This window comes from Liolophura sinensis, chromosome 7, assembly GCF_032854445.1.
Source record: "Liolophura sinensis isolate JHLJ2023 chromosome 7, CUHK_Ljap_v2, whole genome shotgun sequence".
Lineage (NCBI taxonomy): Eukaryota > Metazoa > Mollusca > Polyplacophora > Chitonida > Chitonidae > Liolophura > Liolophura sinensis.
This window is the reverse complement of record NC_088301.1, coordinates 41993286-42018754: the sequence shown is the minus strand read 5'-3', so window position 1 is coordinate 42018754 and position 25469 is coordinate 41993286. Positions and strand designations below refer to the sequence as shown.

At 40.7% G+C, this 25469-nt stretch overlaps 1 protein-coding gene across 1 annotated transcript in view; it reads left to right on the top strand.

The window, feature by feature from the left end:
- Positions 1 to 11257: 11257 nt before the first annotated feature.
- Positions 11258 to 25469, top strand: part of LOC135471591 (wnt inhibitory factor 1-like) — a 37470-nt gene continuing 23258 nt past the window's right edge. The window contains exon 1 of the mRNA XM_064750878.1: positions 11258 to 11397. Coding sequence (XP_064606948.1) covers positions 11298 to 11397 — 100 coding nt within the window. The 5' untranslated portion in view covers positions 11258 to 11297. The remainder of the gene's footprint in view (positions 11398 to 25469) is intronic.

The window sequence follows — 25469 nt, the reverse complement described above, 5'->3', positions numbered from 1 at the left end:
CGTTTAGCTCCTCAGTTTCTATGTCTGGAAGAATAACTTTAATTGAATGTCACATTTAAATCTGTTGCTGCAGAGAAAACGTTTTGTTCGCTTAGTTGACCTGGAACTATTTTCCTGACGTATGTTTCACAACCTTTCATGTTTAGACACCACGAATACCACTCTTGTTTTTTTTTTTTTGTTTTTTTTTTTGTTATTCTTGATTGTCACGCTAGTATTATGCATGTAGTTGTAGTAGTCAAACACTTGTCTCAGAATGAAACCCTTACTGGATTAACAAGAGGCCATATTTCACCGGTTACTTGTGATCATTTGCAACCTACATGTATCGCACTGTCCTCGCTGCTCTGGTTTTACCCTATATGCTGTACGTCTTTAATTATATTCAACGCATTCAAAGTATCAGCTGCCACATGGACAATGAGATGTATAAGCATTCGTGTTCATTATATCACCATGGTGCTTTTATGAACAGTTGTAATCAAAGTGCGACTGAGATACTTATGTTTGTAATCGATCTAGAAATCATTACCGACTAGGAGTTTGAAAGTTGACTTGAATGTCATACCTGGAATATAAACAGTGTTCCTTACATCATTTAAAACTGTTGAATGATTCTTTCCTCAGATGTTACCATCTTTATGTCCTATGTTTATATTACTTCTTACTTTTTCTATCTGGAATTTGGAAATGGTGTCATGATGGTATCGGAGAGCTCCTGAATGATCTACAAGTGGTATTCAAATCTCGGATTTAAGGTGCGTTAAGGTCATGCATAAAACTGGTCGAAAGGAGTTATCGATGAGAGATTTGAGACCATTTTTCTACGCGTGATAGAAACTGATAATTTTTGTGATTGTGTATAGAATCTTTGCTCCAGTATGATGTGAAATACATATGCCGGTTATCTATTCACTGGGCTAAACGACATTTTATATATGTGGCTTAACAACGGACTAACCCTTCTTAAAGCTGTGAGACAACTCGGTGTAGTTGTTAATTTGACACACGGAGCAGTTAAATTGTGTGTTCCGTCGCTTTCACGCAGAGAGGTAACGAAAAGTCAATATTTAATGTGGTACTCTATAAGAATTTGACTGCAATGTTTACATACGACGCAGGACAGTTAATTTTCAGTACAAGGAGAGATAAATATATGTCTTGTGAAGCCCAAGTAATAGTTGGGGTAATTTTTTTCGTTCTTTGTTTTGCACTAATCTCAGTCAATTATAATTGGAAATTTACATCTACACACGTTACTGAAATACATGTACATTTAGTTGTGCAAGTAAATTGACAACATTTAGCATTTTTGGAATCTGACCCGTGTCCGAAATATCCATCTCTTCCTTTTGATAACGTTGAAAACAATGATTCACTTTTGTGTGTTACCACGCTAGTTTTATACGTTGGCTAATTGGTGTTAATGATTGCATGATTTTTGCGATTATCAGTCTGAACTAACTCATTTTCCTGGAAAGGAGTGGCAGATGCATGTCGGATATGAAACTTATTCTCTACATCGTTAAAGGATTCACGAAATTAAGACGACATCAAGGTGTGAGAAATTGTTTAACAAACGCAATGGAAAACGAGATTGTGCAGCATATGTGCGATTGGACGAGATTGTGCAATGGCTGCGGTGAAAAATGGTTTGTGGAGAAAATGCGAGTGAGAGCGAGATTGTGAAACGTTAGAGGAGGACAGAAGAGGAGATTGTGTAATATATATGAGAGAGGACAATATTTGTGACAGATGTGAGAGAGAAGATTGTGTACCAAATGAGAGAGAGGACAAGATTGTCCAACAGATGTGAGTGATGACAGAATTGAGTATCAGATGTGAGATCTGGTAGGGTCGTGTAAACAGAAGGGAAATCTGGCAGGATTGTGTATCAGATTTGAGAGAAAGCGGGATTGAGCAACACATGTCGAAGATGGAAGGATGGTGTAACGCTTTAAGAGATGGCGAGACTGGGTAACATATGTGAGTCATGTGGGATTGTGTAGCAGAATCATGTGAGAGAAATAACAATATACTAGTACTACACGTGCTATTGTAAAGTTTGTGAAAAGATAAAAGACAACGCAAGATTTTCAGACCGGGGGAAACCCACGACCATCCGCAGGTTAATATGAGAGAAAAGACGGGATTGTGTGAAATATGTGAATAGAAGAGAATATTTGGTAACAGATGTGAGAAATCTGAAAAAAGGATGAGATTGTGAAGGGGATGCGAGAGAAAACAGGAATTTGTATCACATGTGAGATGGCAGGATTGTGTAAGAGATGAAGCAATTGGCAAGACTGTGTGAAGAATGTGGAGAAGATGTGTTTCAGATTTGAGAGAAGATAAAATTCTCTAATGTGAGAGAAGACGGGATTTTGTGACGGATGTGACAGATTAATGTTTGACAAATGTGAGTGAAAGATGCCAGTTTTGTGTGTGAGAGATTGTGTAAGATGTGACAGATGGCGAGATAGAATAAAAGAAAAGACGAGTGAGATATCAGAGATGATCCGATAATGTAGCAGAGAGGAAATGTAGCAGGATTGTGTAACAGATGTGAGACATAAGAGATCGTGTAGAACATGTGCAAGGGACTGGAAATGTGTAACAGATGTGAAAGATGGCCTGATTGTTTCAGATTACAGTGATGATGAAATTGTGTAACAAACACTTCTGAGGGAAGACGAGTTTTGTAGCAAATGCTAGGGCATTGTTTAATTGTGTTACAGATGTTAGAGAAGGACATGAAGTGTAACACATCTCAGAGAACACGAGTTTTTGTATCAGATGTGAGACTTGGCGAGATTGTGTGACAATTCTGATAGAGGACAGGGTTGTCTAATGACTGTGAGGGAGATGAGTTTAGAAATCAGATGTAAGAAGATGGCAAGATTGTCACAGTTTAACAGATGTAAAAGATGACGAAACTTTTCAACGGATATAAGGGCAGACAATTTATGTACGGCAACAGAAGTGAGAAGTGAGTGGATAGTGCAATGGCTGTGAGAAAAGATGGGGATGTGTAACAGATGTAAGAGATGGCGGAATTGTCTAACATGTGAAAGAAGGTGGGAATCTGTATCAGATGTGAGACGATGGGATAGTGACAGTGGGTAACAGATGGTTGTGACAGATGAAGGAATTGTATCAAAGGTGTGAAAGAGACCAGAACTGTGTCATAGATTTGAGAGCAGACTAGGTTTTGTAACAAATGGGAAAGATTGTGGGATTCTATATCATATGATGGGATTTTGCACCAGATGCAAGACGGTGGGATTGTTGCTGTTGTAACAGAGAGAAGAATTGTATCAGAGGTGTGAAAGAGAGCGGGATTGTGTCATAGATGTGAGCGCAGACAAGATTTTGTAACAAATGGGAAAGATTGTGGGATTCTGTATCATATGATGGGATTTTGCATCAGATGTGAGACGGTGGGTTTATTGCTGTTGTATCTGATGAAAGAATTGTAATCAGAGGTGTGAAAGAGAGCGGGATTGTGTCATAGATGTGAGAGAAGACAAGGTTTTGTAACAAATGGGAAAGATTGTGGAATTCTGTATCATATTATGGGATTTTGCATCAGATGTGAGACGGTGGGTAACAGACTGTTGTAACAGAGAGAAGAATTGTATCAGAGGTGTGAAAGAGACCGGTATTGTGTCAAAGGTGTGAGAGAAGACAAGGTTTTGTAACAAATGGGAAAGATTGTGGAATTCTGTATCATATGATGGGATTTTGCATCAGATATGAGGCGCTGGGATTGTGACAATGGTAACAGATGGAGGAATTATGCAACGTATATGTGGGGCGACGAGATTCTTCAACGAATGGGTGATAAAGTTGGCTTGTCTACTACATGTGAGTGATGCGATATTCTCTTTGTCAGGATGCGACATGTGAGGATAGTGAGGATGTGAGGAGATGGAGACATTGTGAATCAGATTTGGTGGATGGCGTGATCGTGTAACAGATGGCAGTGATGGGGTGATTATGTAACAGATGGCAGTGATGGGGTGATTATGTAACAGATGGCAGTGATGGGGTGATTATGTAACAGATGGCAGTGATGGGGTGATTATGTAACAGATGGCAGTGATGGGGTGATTATGTAACAGATGGCAATGATGGCGTGATCGTGTAATAGATGGCAATGATGGCGTGGTCATATAACAGGTGGCAATGGGGGCGTAATCATGTAACAGATGGCAATGGGGGAGTGATGAATGCTAGATAACATGTACTAGATTGTGCCATAAATGTGACTGAAGATAACATTATGTAACAGATGTGACGGATTTGGGGATTTGTGACGGATGATGGAAATAACTAGATTGTGCAACGAGTCTTGTTTTGTTTATGCTGTTTAAAGATGATGAATTATGTAACAGATGTGCGACACGATAGCGAATTGTGTAATAGACGTGAGACGAGCGCGAATTGTGTAATAAATGTGAAAGACGATGGTTAATTGGGTAATAGATGTACGAGACAATGGGGAATTGTTCAATAGATGTGCGAGACGACGGTGAATTATGTAATAGATGTGCGAGACGATGGGTGTCTGAATCTGATGAGAGCTTGGTGTAACATATTCAAGGGATGATGAGACTGTGTTACAGATGTGACAGAAGGCGACATGGCTTCATAGATGTGATCTGCGTTGTGCAACGGATGTGATGGAAGACACCATTGTGTATCGTACGTCAGTCATTAGGTTATACACGGTGTGATATGTGATATATGGTGGGATGGTATAACATACTTCAGCCAAAACAATTAATGTCTATTTTGTGAATCCCTACAATTATATGACAGATTCTGAAATAGTAAATTTGTACTAACTTTGTTTGTGTTGTGTTGATAGGAATGTGTAAACGATTTGAGAAACAAGGGGTATGGATAGGAAAAAAGAAGTATGCTATTTTTAAATTATAAAGCATGGAAAGTTACAATAAAATTTTAACTGATGTAAATTGACTAGAGGCCAGATATCACTGGTAATGCCTGTGTAACCGCTGGTCAACTATCACACTGTCCTCACAGCTTTGGTTTTACTTTCTGTGCTGTAGTCTTTTATATGGCTTTGGTTTGGTAACAACAAATGAGATTTGATTGATATGATTGGTGTTATTGTGGGAGGAAGCGAGACAAAACCCGAGTGAAACACACGACTGTCCACAGATTGATGGAAGACGATCCCTCGTGCGTTAGTAACACATCACAGATATTGATATCTTTGAAGATCAACAAGCTGGGAAACTGTGACAACCAGGATTGCAGGGTGTGACATTTATCACGGAGGGCAGGATGGCTTTTGCCAAAGTCAGCCGGATTGGTGCTGAGAACTGTGAGACCCACAGGTTTAGAAGGTCCTTGACGCTTTGTTACACTAGAAATATGGTAAGATAAAACTGAGAATTGACGTTTCGAGTTCGAACTCTTTTATCGTCCAGATGTATCATTTGACCTGTCAAAATGTTAGGCAACTATTTTTGATCCCATTCACTATAACATGGGCGTCTGAAAAAAGTCTCATGAAATGTAATTTAGAGTATAGGAATGATATAAACGATTGAGAATCTGAATGTTTGTGAACTTGAGAAGTTCTTAAAGGAAAGAAGTGTCCTTTGTACCCCTGGAAAAGGGTGAGACAGGTTATCAGTAAATTAATGTCAACAAATGTTGCCTAACAGTTTCACCATTCACATTAGACAGTAGGACTGTTTTTACCTTTGATGACAAAAGAATTCCAACGCGAAACTCTCCTGTTGTGGAGGCTCACTCGATCGAGGATGTCACAAATGTGAACGTCCACGTAGCGAGGATACTTGCTACGTTGTCATAGAGATCTCGAGGCGAGAAGGTGTGATAAGTAAGAAAGCATCGAAGGTTTATAGAAGGCGCCAGTAGAGTAAGCAAACCAAAAGTACAAAAAGACACCAATAGAAAGTGCCAGAAATATTGAACATCACCATTTTAGAAAACGTGGTGGATTAAAAATACACAGCACAGACAGGAAAAGGAGATAAGTTCTATGTAGTACTGCGCAGAAGTATTAATCTTGTAAAACAGGTGCCATTTGGAGTACTTCAAACATACCTACAAGGTTACATTTGACGTTACTCTTATTTTGCGGTGCGGATCCTAGGAATGGTGTATGTGACATACCAAACCAACTTCCGAGAGACAGGTTTTCTAGGGTACGTCCTTTTACATTTATTACTTTTGGCATACCTTTGGCGTAACAGGTAAGAAGGTTTACGTGCGAGTAGGATGAGAAAGTGTGATAATACCTGCGAGACGACACCACGGGGGGGGGGGGGGGGGGGGTGTTAACAAAAGAAAAATAGGTAAAGTACGTAAAGTACGTGTGAAGTGTGACAACTCAGAAAGTGTGCGTGATATATAGGATCAAAAGGTGTGCAAAGTGAAAAGACGCGCATGACGACATACATGTAGGAGTATACCAAGGAAACGAAGGTAGTGATTCGTGATTAACACATGAGAAAGGAAAAGGTGGGCGTAACATCAACATACGCAAGATGAGAGGGCGTGACAAAAGCTAAGCTGTGTAAGAAAGTGTGAAAAATTGAGTGTGATGACTACAGGGAATGAAACGTTGAGACAAATGAAAGAGCGTCAGTGGCAACACGTTCATATGTGATGATAGACAACGCGCGACAAACAACATAAATGTACATAGCAGTGGAAAGGTGTTATATGTAATGTAACTGAGATGGCGAAGTTGAGACAAATGAGAATGTGTGGATGGCCATGAAGACATATGACTGCACAAGTCGGAGTGTGATATATGGAAAGGCGCAGGTCACGACATATGTGAAGAGGTTGAGAAAGTCGCATAATTGTGAAGAATAGACATAACGATAAGGTATCAATGGTGTCGAAACAGCCGTTCGTATCAGCCGTCAACCAAAACTGACGTCCACCAAAATATGAAGAGGCCCGTGTGCAATAATAAAGACGCAAGTATACATAGTGAGAAAGTTTGACAAATGTGAAGGTGCGCAAGGTATGGAACCCGATAAAGGACATCTCGTTACCTCGACCTTTCTAATAAAGGGCGAGGCAGCGAGTTAACAAGGTAGCGAGGTAACGGAGCAGCGAGGTAAGTAGCCTTGCTACCTCTTTGCCTTGCTGCTTTGTTCCCTCGCTACCTTGTTACCTCGCTACCTTGTTACCTCGCTGCCTCACTGCCTCGCTCCCTCGTTACCTCGCTGCCTCGCTGTCTGGCTTCCTCGCTGACTCGCTACTTTGCTAACTCGCTGCATCACTACCTCGCTAACTCGCTAAATCGCCCCTTTGCAAAAGAGGGAGATTATGTTGTTCTGACTATCAAGGTGAGAAGGTGGGACAAATAAAAAAGCAGGAGACTGAGATGGTTTAAACAGAGCCAGAAGTTTGATAAAAATCCTCTCATACATAACATGAAATTGTGATTGATAATGCCACTAGTAAGAAGCTGTACAGAAGAGAAGCATGGCGAGAAAAGGAAGAGAAATGTCACATGTATGGAGGCACACAGAGGAAAAGTATACTTACAAAAGGAAGGGAAGTTTCCATTAAGGCGGTTCACGGAGGAGGAGCATACTGGCAAAAAGAAGTGAAAGAGGTTAACGGCGGTGCATGAAGCATACTGGTAAAAGGAAAAAGTTTCCAGTAAGGCAGTACACGCAGGAGGAGATGGCGAAAGGAAGTGGACTGCATAGTAAAGAGGTAAACGGAGGTGCATGATGCATACGACAAGAGGAAGAGAAGTGTCGCGTGTATGGAGGTACATAGTGGAGAAGTATACTGGCAAAAGGAAGAAAAGTTTCCACTTAAGAGGTGCACGAGGGAGGAGCATACTGGCAAAAGGAAGAGAATGTCACATGTAAGGGGATACACCGTGGTGGAGAACACTGACAAGAGGATGAGGAAAAGCATGCTTAACGCAAAAGGTTGCACACGCTAAAACATGTTATAAATGACGGGCAGTGGGTGGAGAAATGGGGTGGAATGGTACGGTGTAACACAGTGAAGGATTATCTTGCACATGAAGAGAAAGCCAAAAGTAAAGAAGCACAAGGACAAGGTGTATGGATACTGTCAAAAGGCAGAAAAGGTGGGAAGAGTTAGACGACTCACAGAGCACGGCAAATGAGATGCAACACCAAGATGAAAAAGTGTAAATTGAGAGGGTGGGTCGAACGGCAGTGTGTGGCATGAGAGAGAGGCGGGGTGGGGTGGATAAAGGACGAGAATCAAACAAGAAAGCGGTAAGGACCCAGAGCTTCAGAAAAATAGACAAAGGTTGATCGAAAGCGTTTTGAGGATTTATATGGCATGTACGAATCATGTAAGAAGTGATTTGTTACAGATAATAGGGCGTGGTTGTTGTTAAAGCACATGGCGTATAGCAGAAGGTATATAGGCCAATGCTGGGGGGAAGGTGGAAGTCTGGAGAGGGGAAATGTATGGATGTCAGTCAGAGGGAATTTCACCATATTTGGAAGAAAGGAAAATAATGATATCAAAGACACAGGTTGACAAGATGATATAGGTTTTTTCATGTAATTTTTTGGTGAGGTAATAATGTAATTACAACGCTGTAACCTGACAAGTAACAGCTGCTACATATGAACTCAGAGATGACACTGTTGTGGAATTTGGCAATACATTTACGTGCGTAACCTTAGCCCAAATGGGCAAAAATCCATTTCGTTTCAGTTTATGCCTATCTGCACAGGCTATGTTACCAGTGGTTTACTGCTCTTACCGACCACGCCCTTACCAGCATGCCATTAGGTAGCCAAGGATAATTGTGACAACGAATCGCAGTATAAGTCGACAAAATTAGGCTGAAGATGATAGATACCATTAGCCGCCTGCGTCTTTACGACCAATGAAGTCTACTTGTCGCTGAATTCACTAGCTAGAAGAGCAATGCCGAGAACATGAAGGCAATGGAGTGGAACATCACAACTGTTACGGGAAAGACATAACGGATAATAAACTGCAAACAAATGTAACAGAATTTCTGGCTGACTTCCAGGAGACTAGATAGTGGTTGTTTGTTTGTGCTCTGCAAGGGCTTGTCGGCGTGTATTCATTCTAACAGCCGTAGCTTGTCCGTCCTAGTGAGACATGTTTTCTCTTTGCCGTCACTTACTCGGAGCAGTGAAAGCCCGTGCACTGTTCTGAGGGACACGGCGCGCGAACAGCGGGGAGCACTTATGGTCCGCTATCCCCCGTTCCTCCACCCTGAGAGAGGGCCGACCTGGGCTCCCTCCGTTAGACACTCACTAAAATTTTTACCCTTATCCCTGTCGTGTCAAAGATGAAAGTAAGACCACATCCTAGTAACATTGTTTCATCGCGCCTTTAGCTCATACCTAAGAATACAGCTTATATAGCATCTTATAAAAAGAAGACTTATGTTTCATTTGTCACCTTCGTTAAGTTGTTTTCTTCAGGAGTGAGGAATGAGTTGTGCTTCAGGGATATATTTATACCCTGTTAATGCGTGGAGTGAATACAAAGAAAATGACTGCAAAGACCTATCTGGTGTGATCGTTCAAATGGGTTATAACCCATGTTCAAACAACTCCAGTACAAAAGGAGTCAAACGCAGTCACTGTAAGCTAACCCACAGGGTGTAGAGAACTTTGATCAAACAGACAGACATGGCGTACCTGGCTGGAAGGTCAATCTTCAGGTAAACACCTCTTGATCGGCTCCGCTTTGAAGTTTACCTGTCTTCTGATTTATCGAGATATTAATGATTTATTTTTCTCTCTCTGTGGAGAAATCATACAGACCAGTGGTGTACCGGAGAGCTCCCGTCGAGGTGGACGGGGAACCCCCTGTTGCCGACTTCCCCTCTATCTTTGAGGTAAACTGAAGTGCTCTCATTCCCAGTGTGATCTCTAGCAGCCGTAACCACAGGCTCTATTCCCTTGCGGTGGAGATGCGAAGCATTCGATCGAGAGGGCCTCGAGTAGACACTACCTCATATACATACAGTATCGGCACAGAAGGAAATTGGTGTTCGGATATCGCGGATCTAAAGACGTGGTCTGGAGTTTATATTTTCTGATACACCTGTATCAGAAAGATAGGAAAGTACAGAGCTTATAGTTTGTCGTAAGTAGCTGCCTTTCTCCGGTCGAAATTTTAACCGAGGAAAGTAGTGAAAAAACTTCTTTGTTTAAGTGATACTCTATCGTACTCGTGAGTTCGCGCTGGGCAGCGCTTTGATGAGCCATGACAAGGTAAAGGGCCAAGTTGTCAATTTGTCAAAAAGAAATGTCTACCCCTATCCTGTTGTGAACATGTCGTATCAGGACGGGATGTGATTTAATTTCTGTTGGGATGAATGGTTGTCTGGACGGGTGTCGTCCCTTGCCTAGACTGACCATTGACAGTTGATAAAGCGCCTCGAGCGGTCAGTCGACTTGTCATCTCCGCTCGCGAGCAGCTCGTGGGACGTTTATCCTTGTCAGTCGTCTGCATCTACTCATGTCACTTGGAGCGTAATTCATGTAGTTAAGATTCAACCAATTTGGTTAATTCATGATGGTGAGGATTTGATCGCGCATAAATACCGGGTGTTGCTGCGGAGATAGTTGTGTGGATAAAAAGGGCTTACAGCCGAGATTTTGCCAATTGGTAGGGACGGGGTCGAAAGACTCGGTCCCTCTCCCTCTCTCCCTTCCCGGTTGATCGGCTTGACCGTTATAAGGTAGATGGTCCCTTCTCCCCTCGGAGCCAAGTTATTTGCCTGCCGATTCGCTAAGGCTATATACACCCAGATGCAGAAGGACAGTTATAACTGCTTATAATAGATCCGAGTGGCTTCAAATACTCGGGTGGCAAAAACTGCCGGTTTGGAATTCCCATGTTTGAAACTCAGAGACAGTCATCCAAGCCTCAACATTTTCCGCCTCGTCTCCGATGGAATGTTCAGAAGTGATGTTGGCCTTATCCTGTAACTCTGTCTCTTTGGGGTCACCGTGTCGGGGAATACACTCACGGCTCTGACCGCTTTCAATAATTGAGTGTCCCACCGGTACAGGTTACCGAATATATATATATATATATATATATAAATATATATATATGTATATAAATAATATTTATATATATATATATATATAAATATATAAATATATATAAATATATATATATATATATATAAATATATATATCCGAAGTGTACGATGGCAGTGTCTTCTGGGAGGAGATCGTCTGTGTTAAATGATTTCTGGAAATGTTGGACCAAACCCCGAATGCTCTTGGGAACTCTGCAAGTGTTGTTACTGCTGACGTTTGCCGAGACGAAGAAACTGTCTTTGTGGATAGACGAGGCGCAAGTGTCAAACTTTATCGGTAAGTAAACAACATCTCTTTCGGTAATCATTACAAATTATCATTTGCAGTTGTAAAGCGTTTGAGCCAACAGGTGTTACGTTTGGACTTGTCTGTTTGTAACCCTAATACAATATACTCACCATATTTTTCTTAGGACATCTTATTAAATTTGACAGTCTAGAGAAGCGTTTAACGATTAGGTTCGGCTGTGCGCGCTGCGTACCATAAAACTCCTCAGAAATGTGGGTTTAAATCGGTAACCTCCCTGTCGAATTAATACCTGAGTCCGTATACTTGTAAGTAAGCACTGGGTAAGATTTATACACGGACAGGTGAGGTATGTAGCGAGGGAGTATTGTAGTGCCAATTACGATGCCAATAAAGCTCGGGCGATGACTTGAATATATAAACAGAAAAACACATAAACACAGCACTGCTCATCTTTACTTACACCGTGAAGACCGACTCGTGTTTGCGTTCACCTCAATGATAACATACCGGGGACATTTTTTTCCCTTTTGTCAAATAATACTGCCTGTGTTTCTGTAAGGACAGTTATACGTATACATACATACCTGCGTAGATATTTATGTGTTGTGGATGCCGTAAAACATATATGGCCTACTCCATAAACATGCATGGCATCGTTATAGTATACATGTAGTTTTCGTATTTAGGGCCTCGCCTAAGGTTTCATTGTACATGTGTTGCCATTTATCTACATCGCACAGTTTAAGAACATATGTATTGAAAAGATCCCGATCGTCATGTTTAAAAGCTGCGATTCACCATTTCGTGATTGTAACATGATCTTTATTTAACTCTGATTCTGAGCACACAAATGAAACTATTTAATTTCTGATTTGAAACATTGTAACACGTCAACATAGTTGATGCAATAGTGTCAGTAATTTCAAAATGATTTCTTTAATTTCTTTCTCAAACGTGCCTATTTGATAAAAATGCACAAATTTTGCGTGCAGTTTTACCGTATAAAACTTAAAAGTGGTGGCAGCATGGGCGGAAAGAGTAACATTACCACTGTATAGCTCTGGCTGCTCACCCCTTGATTCAGGACAAGGATATAATACAGTGGTATGATCGACAATTATTCCAAGCGATCATTGGCTGCATGAGCCTGTTATTTCTGCCGAACTGCGTTTAATTGACATTGTGGGAGCCCTGTTTTGCGGTCGCCTTGTCGATATGATTTATCCAGGCCGGGGATGATTGATGTTGTTGTGAGCCGAGAACGGTAGCCGCTGAATACATTACCGAGTTATCAGCAACTCATTAGCAACTAGCGGCTTCTAGATAACCAAAAGAAGAGCGATTAGGAGTTGTGATTAATTATTTCGGCTTGACTGAACACGGCTGCATGGTCTTGTTGCCTGTGTACTATAGTAAGAGGGATGTAGGGCGAAACTGACGGCGAAAAGGAAGGAAGGCTGTACACATAGATCTCTTAGGCCCGTGTAACGAGAACTACCTGGCGTATACTTATACTACGTCAGCATGAGAACTGCTGAGAGGCCCATTCAGCGAAGACCAGTGTTTGTGAAAGGCCAAATAACTGTTGGCAGGAATACATAGACCGCTCCACTTTCTTCAGCCGGCGACTAAGAAATATTATCCAGTAACTTTGTTAAAAGCCACTTTCAACTTCTCCAGAGATCCTGGTGTCATTTGCTGCACTTGGGGAACATGTGTATTGATTGAGAAATGCACCAGTCATTAAAGAGAGAAGCACGCCACCCAATAAAACTCGTCTACCGTGCACGTGCAGGGTTATCATATCCTCTCTGGTAGCATACTACACCTAGTCTCGAAGCATTTCTTTGAGGTTAATGTCTTCATAATTAATCATCCGGCTCGCTCACGGTTTTCGATTATCCGTATTCTGCTATGCAAATGTACCGCGATACTGTTGAGTCCAGAGTCTCGACGTAATTTCATACGGGGCATTGTTATCGAATTAAGCTCAAAGCCATAGAGTTATTTCAGTATTTAGGCGAGATGTAATGGGGTGTTGATAATCAGATCACAATTACCATGCATAATCTCATAATCCCAGGCTCTGATCGTAACAAATATTATAATAGGAATTGATGGTTTACATTAATTAGACTGTGACGAGGTGTGATTGCATAATGATGAGGTTAATGACACCTGTCTGCGCTGCTGTAGATTCAACGTATCCTGATGTTTCCCATGCACCTGGTGACAATGTCAAAGTCTGTACGTGCATGGTGTCTTAAAACCCTTTGGCCTGTAAGGCCCCCACACTGTCAGATCTCACACTGGTCAACATGACCAATGAGATCTGGTTGACATAATTGTACCGTTCAGCTCACCTGTGTGGCGCGACAGGTGAGTTGTTACACGCCGCTATAGTCTAACGCACAATGCCACGGGGCCTGGCACACGTAATGAGCTCTTATAGTTCTCGGCTATACAATCCCCACCGTCGTGCCTCAACACCTTGCTGGTATTAACCTAATCCTGTCTCAGATCCTAAGGGTATTGTGAAATAATCCCAACAGGACCGCCCCTGTTAATCTATTCCAATGGAGATTTCAATTAAAACTGTTATGTCTGACCCTCGTATTATTCGGTTTTTTGTACGAAACTGTTTTGTCATGTACTTGGTGTGTACTGTGTGGGGCCTGAATAGACCGCATGGGCCTCTCCAACTTGATGTTAGTCATTTAACAATGGGCCTATGCGGAAATCTATGAATGGTCCTGGACAGACGGACCGCGTCCGCGCCTGTTAACAGGTTGGCATTCCATTCAAGCGGGTTTCTAGGCCGGAAAACTATTGTTTTTCCTGGAGGAGGTCCTCGTCATCTGGCGTGGTGTTGGTGGTGGGTTCGCCGTCCGCGAAGTTGCTGAGAAACTGACCCGCTCTTCCGGCGCATTCGCTTTGACTTTCAAGTTGACATCAGTAGGTTAATGGACAAGGAAAACACGGCCGATCAGTTCCAGATTCCACCGGATTCCTCTCGTGCAGAAGAGCCTCAAAGAACTCACGACAAGTGTGTAACACCGTAAATCACAATGCCCATGCACAGTATAGCAGTGCATCTTTAGAGGAGTTCAAACGCCCCCTGCCGGACCCGAGGGAATTGGAAAGCCAGGCAAGACTCGGAAACACGATCGACGTTTACCCACGGTTATTCATGCTTTCTCATAAGTCCAAGAATAAGATGCCAATAACCATATAGCACAATCAAGCAATCACTCTAGTAAGGATCGATACCCCAGCGGGAAGTTACAATCACGAGTTGGATTTTTATTGCCTTAAAACTAGGGTAACATAGTAGTTAGGTACCGTAGCACTACTAGGTTATACATGGTTATGAGGCGGTAAACAATTTAAGTTAGTTTGGTTTAAATGATGTTTACGATTCTAGATGAGAAGCACAACCAGAGAGGCACAAATGTGGAATTTGAGGAGGTTAAATTATGTGGCTTTTGACATTTTAGCCAGCATTGTTCCACTGGAATTCTGCGGGACGTCCATTGTCTGTATGTTGTGATTACGGACACCAAGATTTACAAAGTTGACCCTTACTTGTCAGCGCCTTGTCAAAAGGCTTTGTGAGGGAAAATATATAGGTAAAACACAACTGAGGATCGACGACCCTGATCAGTTTAATAGGCATGGATGATAGCTCTGATGCGATGTAATTATATTAGTCACCGGATACTATGTAATTAGGTAGGATACTAATCAGAATACAAATTGCAGATGTTCAATTTATAATCATGCTCAGCACACGCTATCACCAACACGTGTTACAATGATCATTAGATTATATTAAGAAGCACCAGGTTGGGTTTCATCAAATCTGTCAGATGGACCTCTTTAAAATGTATTGAGAAGTTTTATATCCATTTTTCATGTTTCAACCCTATGAATTTATAATTATCACCAGCACGTGTTACAATGATCATTAGATTATATTAATAAGCACCAGATTGGGTTTCATCAAATCTGTCAGATGGACCTCTTAAAAATGTATTGAAAAGTTTTATATCCATTTTTCAACCTTATGAATTTATATAACTATTTGTACTAAAAATGTATATCTATGCGTTTTGAATTTAAGAGTCACACATATTTATTTTGAGTGTATATTAATTAGCGTGTATTTGTGATTTTAGCCTAATCAGTAAATATACATTTATATATGTATGTCTACAAAAATCGCATGTTGTAACTCTCTTTGTGATGTACCGATAATGAAAGCTAAACTATGCTCATTTTAATTGACTCATTAAGGGATTAAAGTATTATCTTAACAGATCACTCAGGTGTATGGGTTTGAGTGAGTGAAAATTACTGATGACATAGGAAAATTGACATCCGAACTAATTTTCTACCCTCACATTCTTTTACGGCTGTCGTCAGTATACGTCGCCTTAGTCATGTGACACAGATAGCTATTAAGACATCGTACACCTTGATTAATGACAATATTCGCACACCTGTAATGTGGCAGTAACACTCAGCCAATGCATAGACATTTAATTAGCTAATATCAACCGTGGTTTCCGAAAAATTCAGATGAGATTTTTCTCAGACGTCAGTTTTTTTCATCTGTATATGATATTACTAATTTATGACTAAATGTAGATTGCACTGATGTCACGTCGCTCTTTTGCATGTACATGGTTTGTGTTCACCGTGTTTGGACACTACCAATTTTAATATGGCACGTAGCTCAGTAATTTTTATCGACAACTGTAACGTTTCTAACGTGATTAACATAGCAACTTGAGAGTATCGGGTGGTGACTAATTCGACTCATTAGTAGACCTCACAGTAAAAGCGAGTGCATGAAGATATGTCATTTTCATGCACAAACTGCGAGCGTCTTGGTTCACTTTCTGGTTTTTCATGTATTACAGTATTGGCAGGCATTATATTCGCTGTGTTACCAAGCTATTATTGCCCTGGTATAATCCAGCCCAGATCTTCACCTGTTTCAACTCTGGTTTATTCTCAGATTTATTACTTTTTCTAATATCACCCACCTTATATGCCCCTGTTGGTCTACGAAACCCCCAGACCATCTCAGGACTGATATGGCTTATTTCTGTGAAGATTTTTTCTATACTTGATAGTACTTGTTGAGGCTGAGCGTGTAGATTGAGCTAATATTTGCAGGGTGAAGCATAAACTTGTGATTAGCGGATACGTGGTAAAAGGACAAGGCGTCTAAGTCAAACATTGATATTTTCAGACCACAAGCCAGGTATTTGTTAGTGAAGATGTGAAACTGGGGAGCAAACATCGCGTCGTATACACCCCCAAATTAGCGAAGCTTTTCTCGTGTCTGACGAGCGTAGAGTAAATATCAGGCACTTCGATGTCTCGGTCAGAAGTGCCCGTATGTTGCCGGACACGTGCAGGCAGATGTGAGGAAATGACTCTCAAACAGCGTTTGCTGAACTCAGGTTAATCAGGTTATGCGGTGATGCACACCTTGTGGTGGCAGGTAAAGTGTGAAATGTCTGCAGGCTGCATGGCGATATTACATGGGTCACTACATTTAATGATACCACTGTGCCATTCAGTCATGTCAGCGCTGTTTCTTGTTAGATAGTCTGTACAGCAACAGATTATCTGCATGCATACAAATGCACGGTTGAAGGAAATCCAGGCCTGTAGTAGCATATGCATGATACCTGTATGAGTTGTTTACCCTTATGTTGCAGATAGTAAAGATGTTGTTCATGGGAAACATGAAAGCTATATTTAGATGTTTATGATGATATATTATTTCGTTGATGCACACAGTTATATCTTGCTATGTTTTATTGCAAAAACGAACTGTTATCTTGTCGTTATCCGGAAATGCTCATCTAAACGAAGTTGACTGTGCGATAGAATATTGTGTTTCTCTCAAAAAATTAGGGAAATTATTGACATATTGCACGCATAAAGCGATAGATTTATGCTAAGAAATATGTCATCGTGTTCAGAGGCAATGTCTAATGTAGAAAGAATGCTGATCAGGCGACGAATAGGTTCGGTGAAGGTAATCAACTGTGCATGATGGTCACGAAGGCAGACTCCATCGTGATCGGATAGGAGCCTTGATGGACGCGTCGGTCGGTTATGTAATGGTGTTGGGTGCCAAGCAGGATCGACCAAGGATGATAGCAGTTATGTAGTTTGCAAGAATTGCAATCAAGTCAGTGTGTATTGATCCGAATTTGGAAATAGCCCTATTAGTCCACAGCAAAGGTAAACAGCATACCTATTCCTACGCTAGCCACTCAGGTGCTGCCGTCATTGTTTACTATTAATGTGGATTGAGTAAGAATGGAAATGATGAATGTTAACTATTACAGGTATTGACGTGAAGATGTGAGATCGTACTGAGTATGATCCTTAATCTAATACCCATTAGATGGAGTACAAAAGCCGAGAACTGAGCCTCAGGATTTAGTTTGGATCATGGCTGCAGGGTTAACTGAGTGCAAAAGTCAAAATTCCAGCTCAAGGATTAAACCAGTATTTAAGGAGATCTCCTCTGAACATCGAGGTCTGCACCGAAAGGCGTGTAGTGTGGAGATATGGTTGGGATCGGTTGAGGATTGGAATGGTGTTCAAAGGTATTGTTTGAGAATCCAAAGGATGTAAAACGGGATTGGTTGAGGATTGGAAGGGTGCACAACGGGGTCGGTTAAGGATTGAAAGGGTGTACATTGGGATCGATTGAGGATTGGATGAGTGTACAATGGTATCGCTTGAGGATTCGATGAGTGTACAATGGGATCGCTTGAGGATTGAATGAGTGTACAATGTTATCGCTTGGGGAATGGATGAGTGTACAACGAAATGGTTTGAGGATTGAATGAATGCACAGTGGGATCATTTGAGGCTTGGATGAGTGTCCAATGGCATTAGTTGAAGATTGGATGCGTGCAAAATGGTATCAGTTGAAGATTAGATGAGTGTACAGAGGTATCGCTTGGGGAATGGATGAGTGTACAACAGAATGGTTTGAGGATTGGATGAATGCACAGTGGGATCATTTGAGGCTTGGATGAGTGTCCAATGGCATCTGTTGAAGATTGGATGCGTGCAAAATGGTATCAGTTGAAGATTAGATGAGTGTACAGTTGGATCGATTGAGGATTGGGTGAATGTTCAATTGGATCGGTTGAGGATTGGATGAGTCTACAGCGGGATTGGTTGAGGATCGGACGAGACTACAGCGATTTTGGTTGAGGATTGGATGAGTGTTCAAAGTTTGTGGTTGAGAATTGGATGAGTGCACAGTCGGATCAGTTGAGGACGGGATGAGTATACAACAAAAATCTGTATAGGAGTAGATCGGTGTACAACGGATTGATTGAGGATTGGATGAGCGTACAGCAATGATGGATGGGGATCGGATGAGTCTAGAGTGGAAATGGTTAAGGATGGAATGAGTGTAAAACAGGAGTGTAGAATGGTAACTGTTGAGGACTGAGTTAATGCACAGAGGTAACGGTTGGGATTGAACACTTTTAGTATTGGATGAATGTCTTTTAATTTAAAGGCTATGGTAAGGTTATGCCAGTGTAGGCCATGCACCATCATTGTCACAAGGCGATGTGTATAAACACTCTGGTCGCTTTGAGATGCGTCTTTCCTAATTGGCTTGACTTTCTGAGACCAAAATATGGCAAATGGGTTGAGAGCCGTGCTGGCCTGGGACATGTTTAATAGCACGGCTGATAACACGATGACGGCTCTGTGGTTTAAGGTGCAGTGTTACGAAGGGTATACATATGGTCATTGAGAGCTGGAGGGATGATCCATTGAGTCTATTTAAGGGCGACTATGGGTGTTTTCAGTGGTGCATTTTCTTACGTTGTTGGTGTGCAGCCCTTACACGTTACGTAATAGACCAAGCTAGTAAGAACTGCTATCGATAAGTAAGGCTGCGCGCGGTACTTGAGGAGTTATCATAGGGCCAGGGTGTTAAACCAGGGTAAACATCCATATCAGTTTAATGAGCTATGCTTTGGCACACGTATGCTAATCTCTTGACTATTTGCGATGCTGTCGTGAGCAACATAGATACGTACACAGCGACTGATTGGTCTAGATTTGGTCTGGATATAGCACTAGCACATTTTGAAGCGGCCATCTTGGATACTCCAGTGAATGACAACTCAGCCATACAATTAAAATCGGCACTTTGGCTATCTAAGGCGTCATGGCCGTTACTCGCGAAAGGACCTTCCGAACCCACAGCCCCATGACTGTAATGTATACAAATAAGTATGATAAGTGTACGTGAAATAAGAAATCAGGCTGGTATAATGCAGAAGAGAGGACGATACAAGTTTTCATCAATGTCGAAAAGACAATTTACGTTGGGTGGTAGTTCGTGTTCACACTATGATGACGTCATTAAACCCACTATATAGCCCTTGCCGGCTTGAAGCCCCCATAAAATGCACATATTGATCAAGTTTTTTCATGTCACTGCCACTCTTTATCAACTGGAATTCGATAGAAATGCACAACAGAATCTTTAACGCATGAGATCTTCACATTAATCGCAAGCTAGTCTTATGACGCTCCTCACATGTAATATGATGTGAACAACGTCCAAAATTTCAACACATGTGCCTGTTCTGTTGTGTTTTCTTCCGTTCAATATTTTTCTTATGGTTTTTAAAGCTACATTTATGTCTTTTTATCTGAAACCAACTTCAATGACTTAGGGGGTCATTATAGCCTCTAAATTAGCCTACATGCTCATGGAATAAACGTACATGTATTGCTATATATTATATAAAGTTCCAAGAATATAAACGGGCACGAAAATCTGTTAATACTAATAATTGTTTGTTTTTCAATTCAAGATGTCTTTGATAATTGTAACACTCTTTTACCAATCCTGTTATTCTTTCTTTTGCAAAAGTCACGCTATCTGTACCCATTTTACACCGTCATACATACAGTCATCTGTTTTATTTGTTTATTTTACATATTAGTTTCAGAAAATTTTTTTTATATCCTAGCTTTGTACTGGCCCCCTTTTCTCAATTTCTCTCACCTTTGTCAGTGGAACCCTTATCATACAACTATACACACCTGTCTGTCTTCAAGTACAGCAAAGGTTCGCGCGATTCTGGTATAGATTTGGCCATCAATTTTGTCCTCCATTTTTCCGAAACCTGATATCAGAATAATTCACCATCTCTTAGCGCTGAAGATAGGATAATGTGATGTATATGTTTACTTCTATAGACCATGATCAGGTATTGGTTGTGGGATATTTGGAAACTGTATACACCAACTGTATGTATTTATGGACAGCTGACTGTTTAAAGAGATGGGAGCCAAAACCACCATTCGGCCTGGTTATCGGCACAGTGAACTTCTGTGAGATGAATGGTGTTTATTATGGCTTTCAACGTTGGTCTGGGAGATGTTTATTTCATGTCTAAAAACCTGTCACCACTTCGTAAAAAAAATCATGACGTTCGGCTATCTCGACGAGTCAAGAAGTGCCACGACACTGGAAGCTATTTCCAATGAAAAATTGATGTAGCTCTAAATATATCGCAACGTTTATCTTAGATGAACCGATAAAGCCTTCATCAGGGCTAACAGTTTGGGAAGACCATCACTTTGGTCCATCCAAGCCTGGTTTCTTGCTCTCTGGCCCTCTGGTGGTGTCCTCTGACGACATGCATATCTGGTGGAATCCCACTGGAAATCATCCACGTGATCCGTCCTATCATCGTCAGATTATTTTCTGTTGATTTGTTTTTTTTGTTTTTCCCGTTTGTTTATATTCAGGTTTCAGTGAGCAACCTTTTCGGCCACACCATGCTCTTCGCAGTCCAGATTTCAAGATTTTCATCCACATGTCGATACGCATCACTTTGCATGTTTCAACGACTGCAGGTTTCGGCAACACCTTCATACTCCTAACAGTGCCGATTTCAACTATTGCAACTTTCATCCATAATTCTATACTCCCCACGATGCATTTCAGAAAGAATGTAATTCTTTACCTGACTTCCAATATACTCACGGTGCAGATTTTAACGACTACAGTTTTCGTACACAGCTCAATATTTCTCACAATACATTCTCCATAAAAAGTTTCTATTGAAAAAAGAAAACGTTTTTCTCTGTTATGATTTTGCTGAATTCGCTCGACGGTATACGTTCTATCTGTCTTAATGTGGTTGGCATGAAAGAATGAAAAGATTGTCTATATGCACTGGATTGCTCTGGACGACCTACACAAAAGAGTCATATAATCAGAGTAGGACACATCCTTTTTCTTCTGTGACGTTCAGGGCTTGTGTACTACCTACGTGTTTTATGAACACACATAGACCGATAAATGTGACGTAATTATGGAAGGAACAAAAGACTTCAAAGCTCTGGACCGCTTTTTTACTGGTGGCAAGGAGTGTTACGAGTTCTTGAACTTTTTGTCTAAAGTGCAGTATACAGTGTACAATTGTTAAACGTGCGACAGTGATGTACCTCAGGTTTTTGCATGGTGAAAACTTTGTTCTCAGGTTTTTGCATGTTGAAAACTTCGTCCTCAAGTTTGGCTGGTATTTGATTGCCATAAATGATCAGAGTTTATTTAAGATTTAAAACCATTTAATCTTGCCGTTACGCGTAATAGATTGTTGTACTTTTCGAACCATCGAACAGCTTAATCAGTGCATACATTCGCATATGCTAATCTCAGACGAGCAGCAAAATACTGGATGAATTGTATATCAACATATTCTGTTATCCAACAGTGATTCTCTGCGTTTCTCTCACAGCAGCGCTGAATTATTTTCTGGGTAAATTTGCACTTGTTATTAGCTAAGAACATGTGGAATTTCTTGGATACGAATGTCCTCCACATGTAAGCTGTACAGACGAGTGTTTCCTATATAGCGACCACAGGTGACATAGACGACACGAAATGTCGACCACATCCTTGCAGCCAAAAACTGTACGACCTAATAATAATACAGCGAGGTTATAAGTGGCTAGACGCGTTAACAGACATGTTTCATATCTGGATTACAAACACAGCAGTTTTACATTGTATGCATATATATCACAGCTTCTTTGCAACCTACTTGCCAACAACTGTAACATGATAGACACAACAACTATTCCTGAGTAACGGCTGTGTGTAACAAGTTATCACTTAACGGCATTCAGAGCTGACGGCGAAAAAGACACAAAGCTAATATTTGCAAACAGCTGCCTTCTATCTTGTATTTATAGCGTCTGAGAAGCTGTGTCTGGAAACAAGTGCTGATACTAAGTACTCATCGCACGTCTTGGGGTGTTTCATACACGAACCATCTTTTTTGTTTGCTCTTTGAACATCTGTGTGCACAAGCACGACTCGGGGCTGATTTGTGAGCTACACCTATAGCTATTAACTCGATTATATCACGCCATAAATTTCTCTCTGTGAGATTACTGTGGTCGATCGACTGAACCCACAGAGCGTTTGGCACTATTGACCATGCTGCGACGTCGTATGGAAGAAGAGCGCCGCTGTCTCGCCAAGAACCCAGGTGTCTGTGCAAGTGTGAAGAACATGTCCGATATGTAGATATCACATGATCGCGCTTAGTGACAACTGTCGAAGATAGCATAATTTTACTGTGTTACATCTAAGTGCAGATGCTTACATGCAGATGCAACAAGCCGAGATGAAGACAATTAGTTTTTGTCCTGAAAATATTTCTTTCTGATATAAAACTAAACGCGGATATATCACTGTAAACTCCTCTTCCATTTGGGGTGTTTTGTGCGAAAAAAAAACAAAAAATCTTAGAAAGGTTTGTAAGTGCTTTGGGTGGTTTTTGGAATTGATTAATGTTACGTGGTTCATGTAAACTTGACCAGTTTACTGTGGAACAGAAAATGCTGTTTGACATCAACTTTCGGATAAGAAAGAAATCACCCTATCGCGCGATCGCCTCTTCTCTTTATTTCTTCCAGTCATCCTTCTATCGTTTTGGCATGACTTCAGATAGTAACGATGGACCCGCATGCTCGGCTATCATTTGGCAGCTAAGACATGCTGTATATCAACATTGAGTCTGGGGACTGGGCATTTGTATGCATTCCGTAGTTTAGGACTTGTAGACGTTACTATTTGTGCCATGATTTTGTGAATACATGTCAACTTCTGCCTGTTGACAAAGATTTATCTATCAAGGAATAAAGCTATATGTTCAAAAAACATTCTCCAACATTTGTACAGCCGCTGAATACATTATATGACTTGTGCCAAGTTACCCATGTTATAGACAATATAAACAAACCAACAACCCTATCTGTGCCGGTCCGATAAGAAAGGAGAAAACTCCTGTTATACTGTGGTACAGCGATTAGATAGATACTTATGTGACAGGACAATAATACTTTCATCCTCGGGTAATAAACTTTGGCGTGCGTAATGGAAAAAAAAATAGTTATTGCGATGTTTGTCTTACAAACGATTTTCAAACTCAGGGAATGAGGATAACGGCAGAACTGAGATTACGACATAACTGGAGAAAGAAATATAATACTTTTCTTTGAAGAAATCCACTATATATTTCTTGCCTGTAAGCCGACCAATCTGAAACATTCTTAAAGGGTTCAGTGCTCTGTAAATTTGCAGTATATTTTTATGGCCCAAATAAACAAAGCTACTATATAAGCGCATGTTAATACTGTTTCGAATGATACTTTTTCCCTTTCTTAAATGTATGGTCAACTGGTCCTGACTGTGTTATTAGATGTACAAGATCGTATACCAGTATTTATGAAAATCCATATATACTGACACACACGTTCTTTCGGATAAGAAACACACGTTCTTGTTGTGGAATTAATGCCATTCTCTCGTTCAGGAATTAACAGGGAAATTTGATGTTGTTGTTGTTTTGATTTAGATGTTGAGTATTGAGTATATAATGATGCATCGATATGGTGTAAGGAATTCCCTGACTATAGACAATCACAACAGTTATATGAAAGAAGTGGAGAATAGTTTGCGAACAATTAAGGATTTGAATGAGAGTCACACCTCCCTGACTTCGTGACAAGATAAGGAAGATATCCCCGAGGCTTTTCGGCTCGAGCTGCCTTACCAAGACAGCTGCTCAAACCTGTTCCCTCCTCAGGTATGCGAACTCCCCAGGTTAATTGGCAGGTATTTTACTGTCCAATGTGAATAATTGAGCCAAAAAAAAAAAAGAAAGAAAATACATAAAAAAATTAACAGCCTCGTGATTAGTGTAGCTAATGATCTCGAACAGAAACTTTTCTTTATAACGACATCATTGAAAGATATTAGATGTACAAGGTGATACTCAGGCAGGGGTCTGGATTACTTGTGACAGAACATTCTCTATACAAACTGAATTAAAATGTCAGCGCATATAAATCTTATGTGGCTATTGTAGATTCTTAAGCACTCGCACGATATATGTATTTACTTTATCATTTAGTTAATTTAAGGTGTTGAACCTAAAATGCTAAATATCATAATATAGCGAAAGCATAACAGGCTACCTGCATAACTGTGGTAATCCACTATTTCAATCTGTACAATACCTCAAAAATATATTGTACAGTGCAACAATGAAATATTCCAAACGTTGTAGCAACGAATCTTTTAGACATTTTTGTTTTTATTTCAATCTTTTAAGTCATTTCAATTTCAAGATGTACGTTTGCCTCTGCACCAGTGGCAGTAATATTATAGAGCGTGTTGCCAGTCACAAACGATATTATTTAACTTGGCATTTCTTTCCCCTGTATAGTGTAAACCCATCTTGTCTCTGTGGCTCTGTAATGGTAAAAGTATGGAGTCGAGCTACAGAGAATGTATACAGAGTCTGATATAGTACGTGACTGGTGTCTGAATCCGGTTGGTGTACTACTATTTTTCGGCAATGTCCTTTGTATATGTGGAAGCAAGCGTCCTCTTTTGGTGTGTGTATGGTTATATCCAATGTTTGATTAGGTACTTTGTACCTATGAACTGATTATAAGACCGGAGTTCTAGAATATAGGTCTATATGTGCGCACAATAT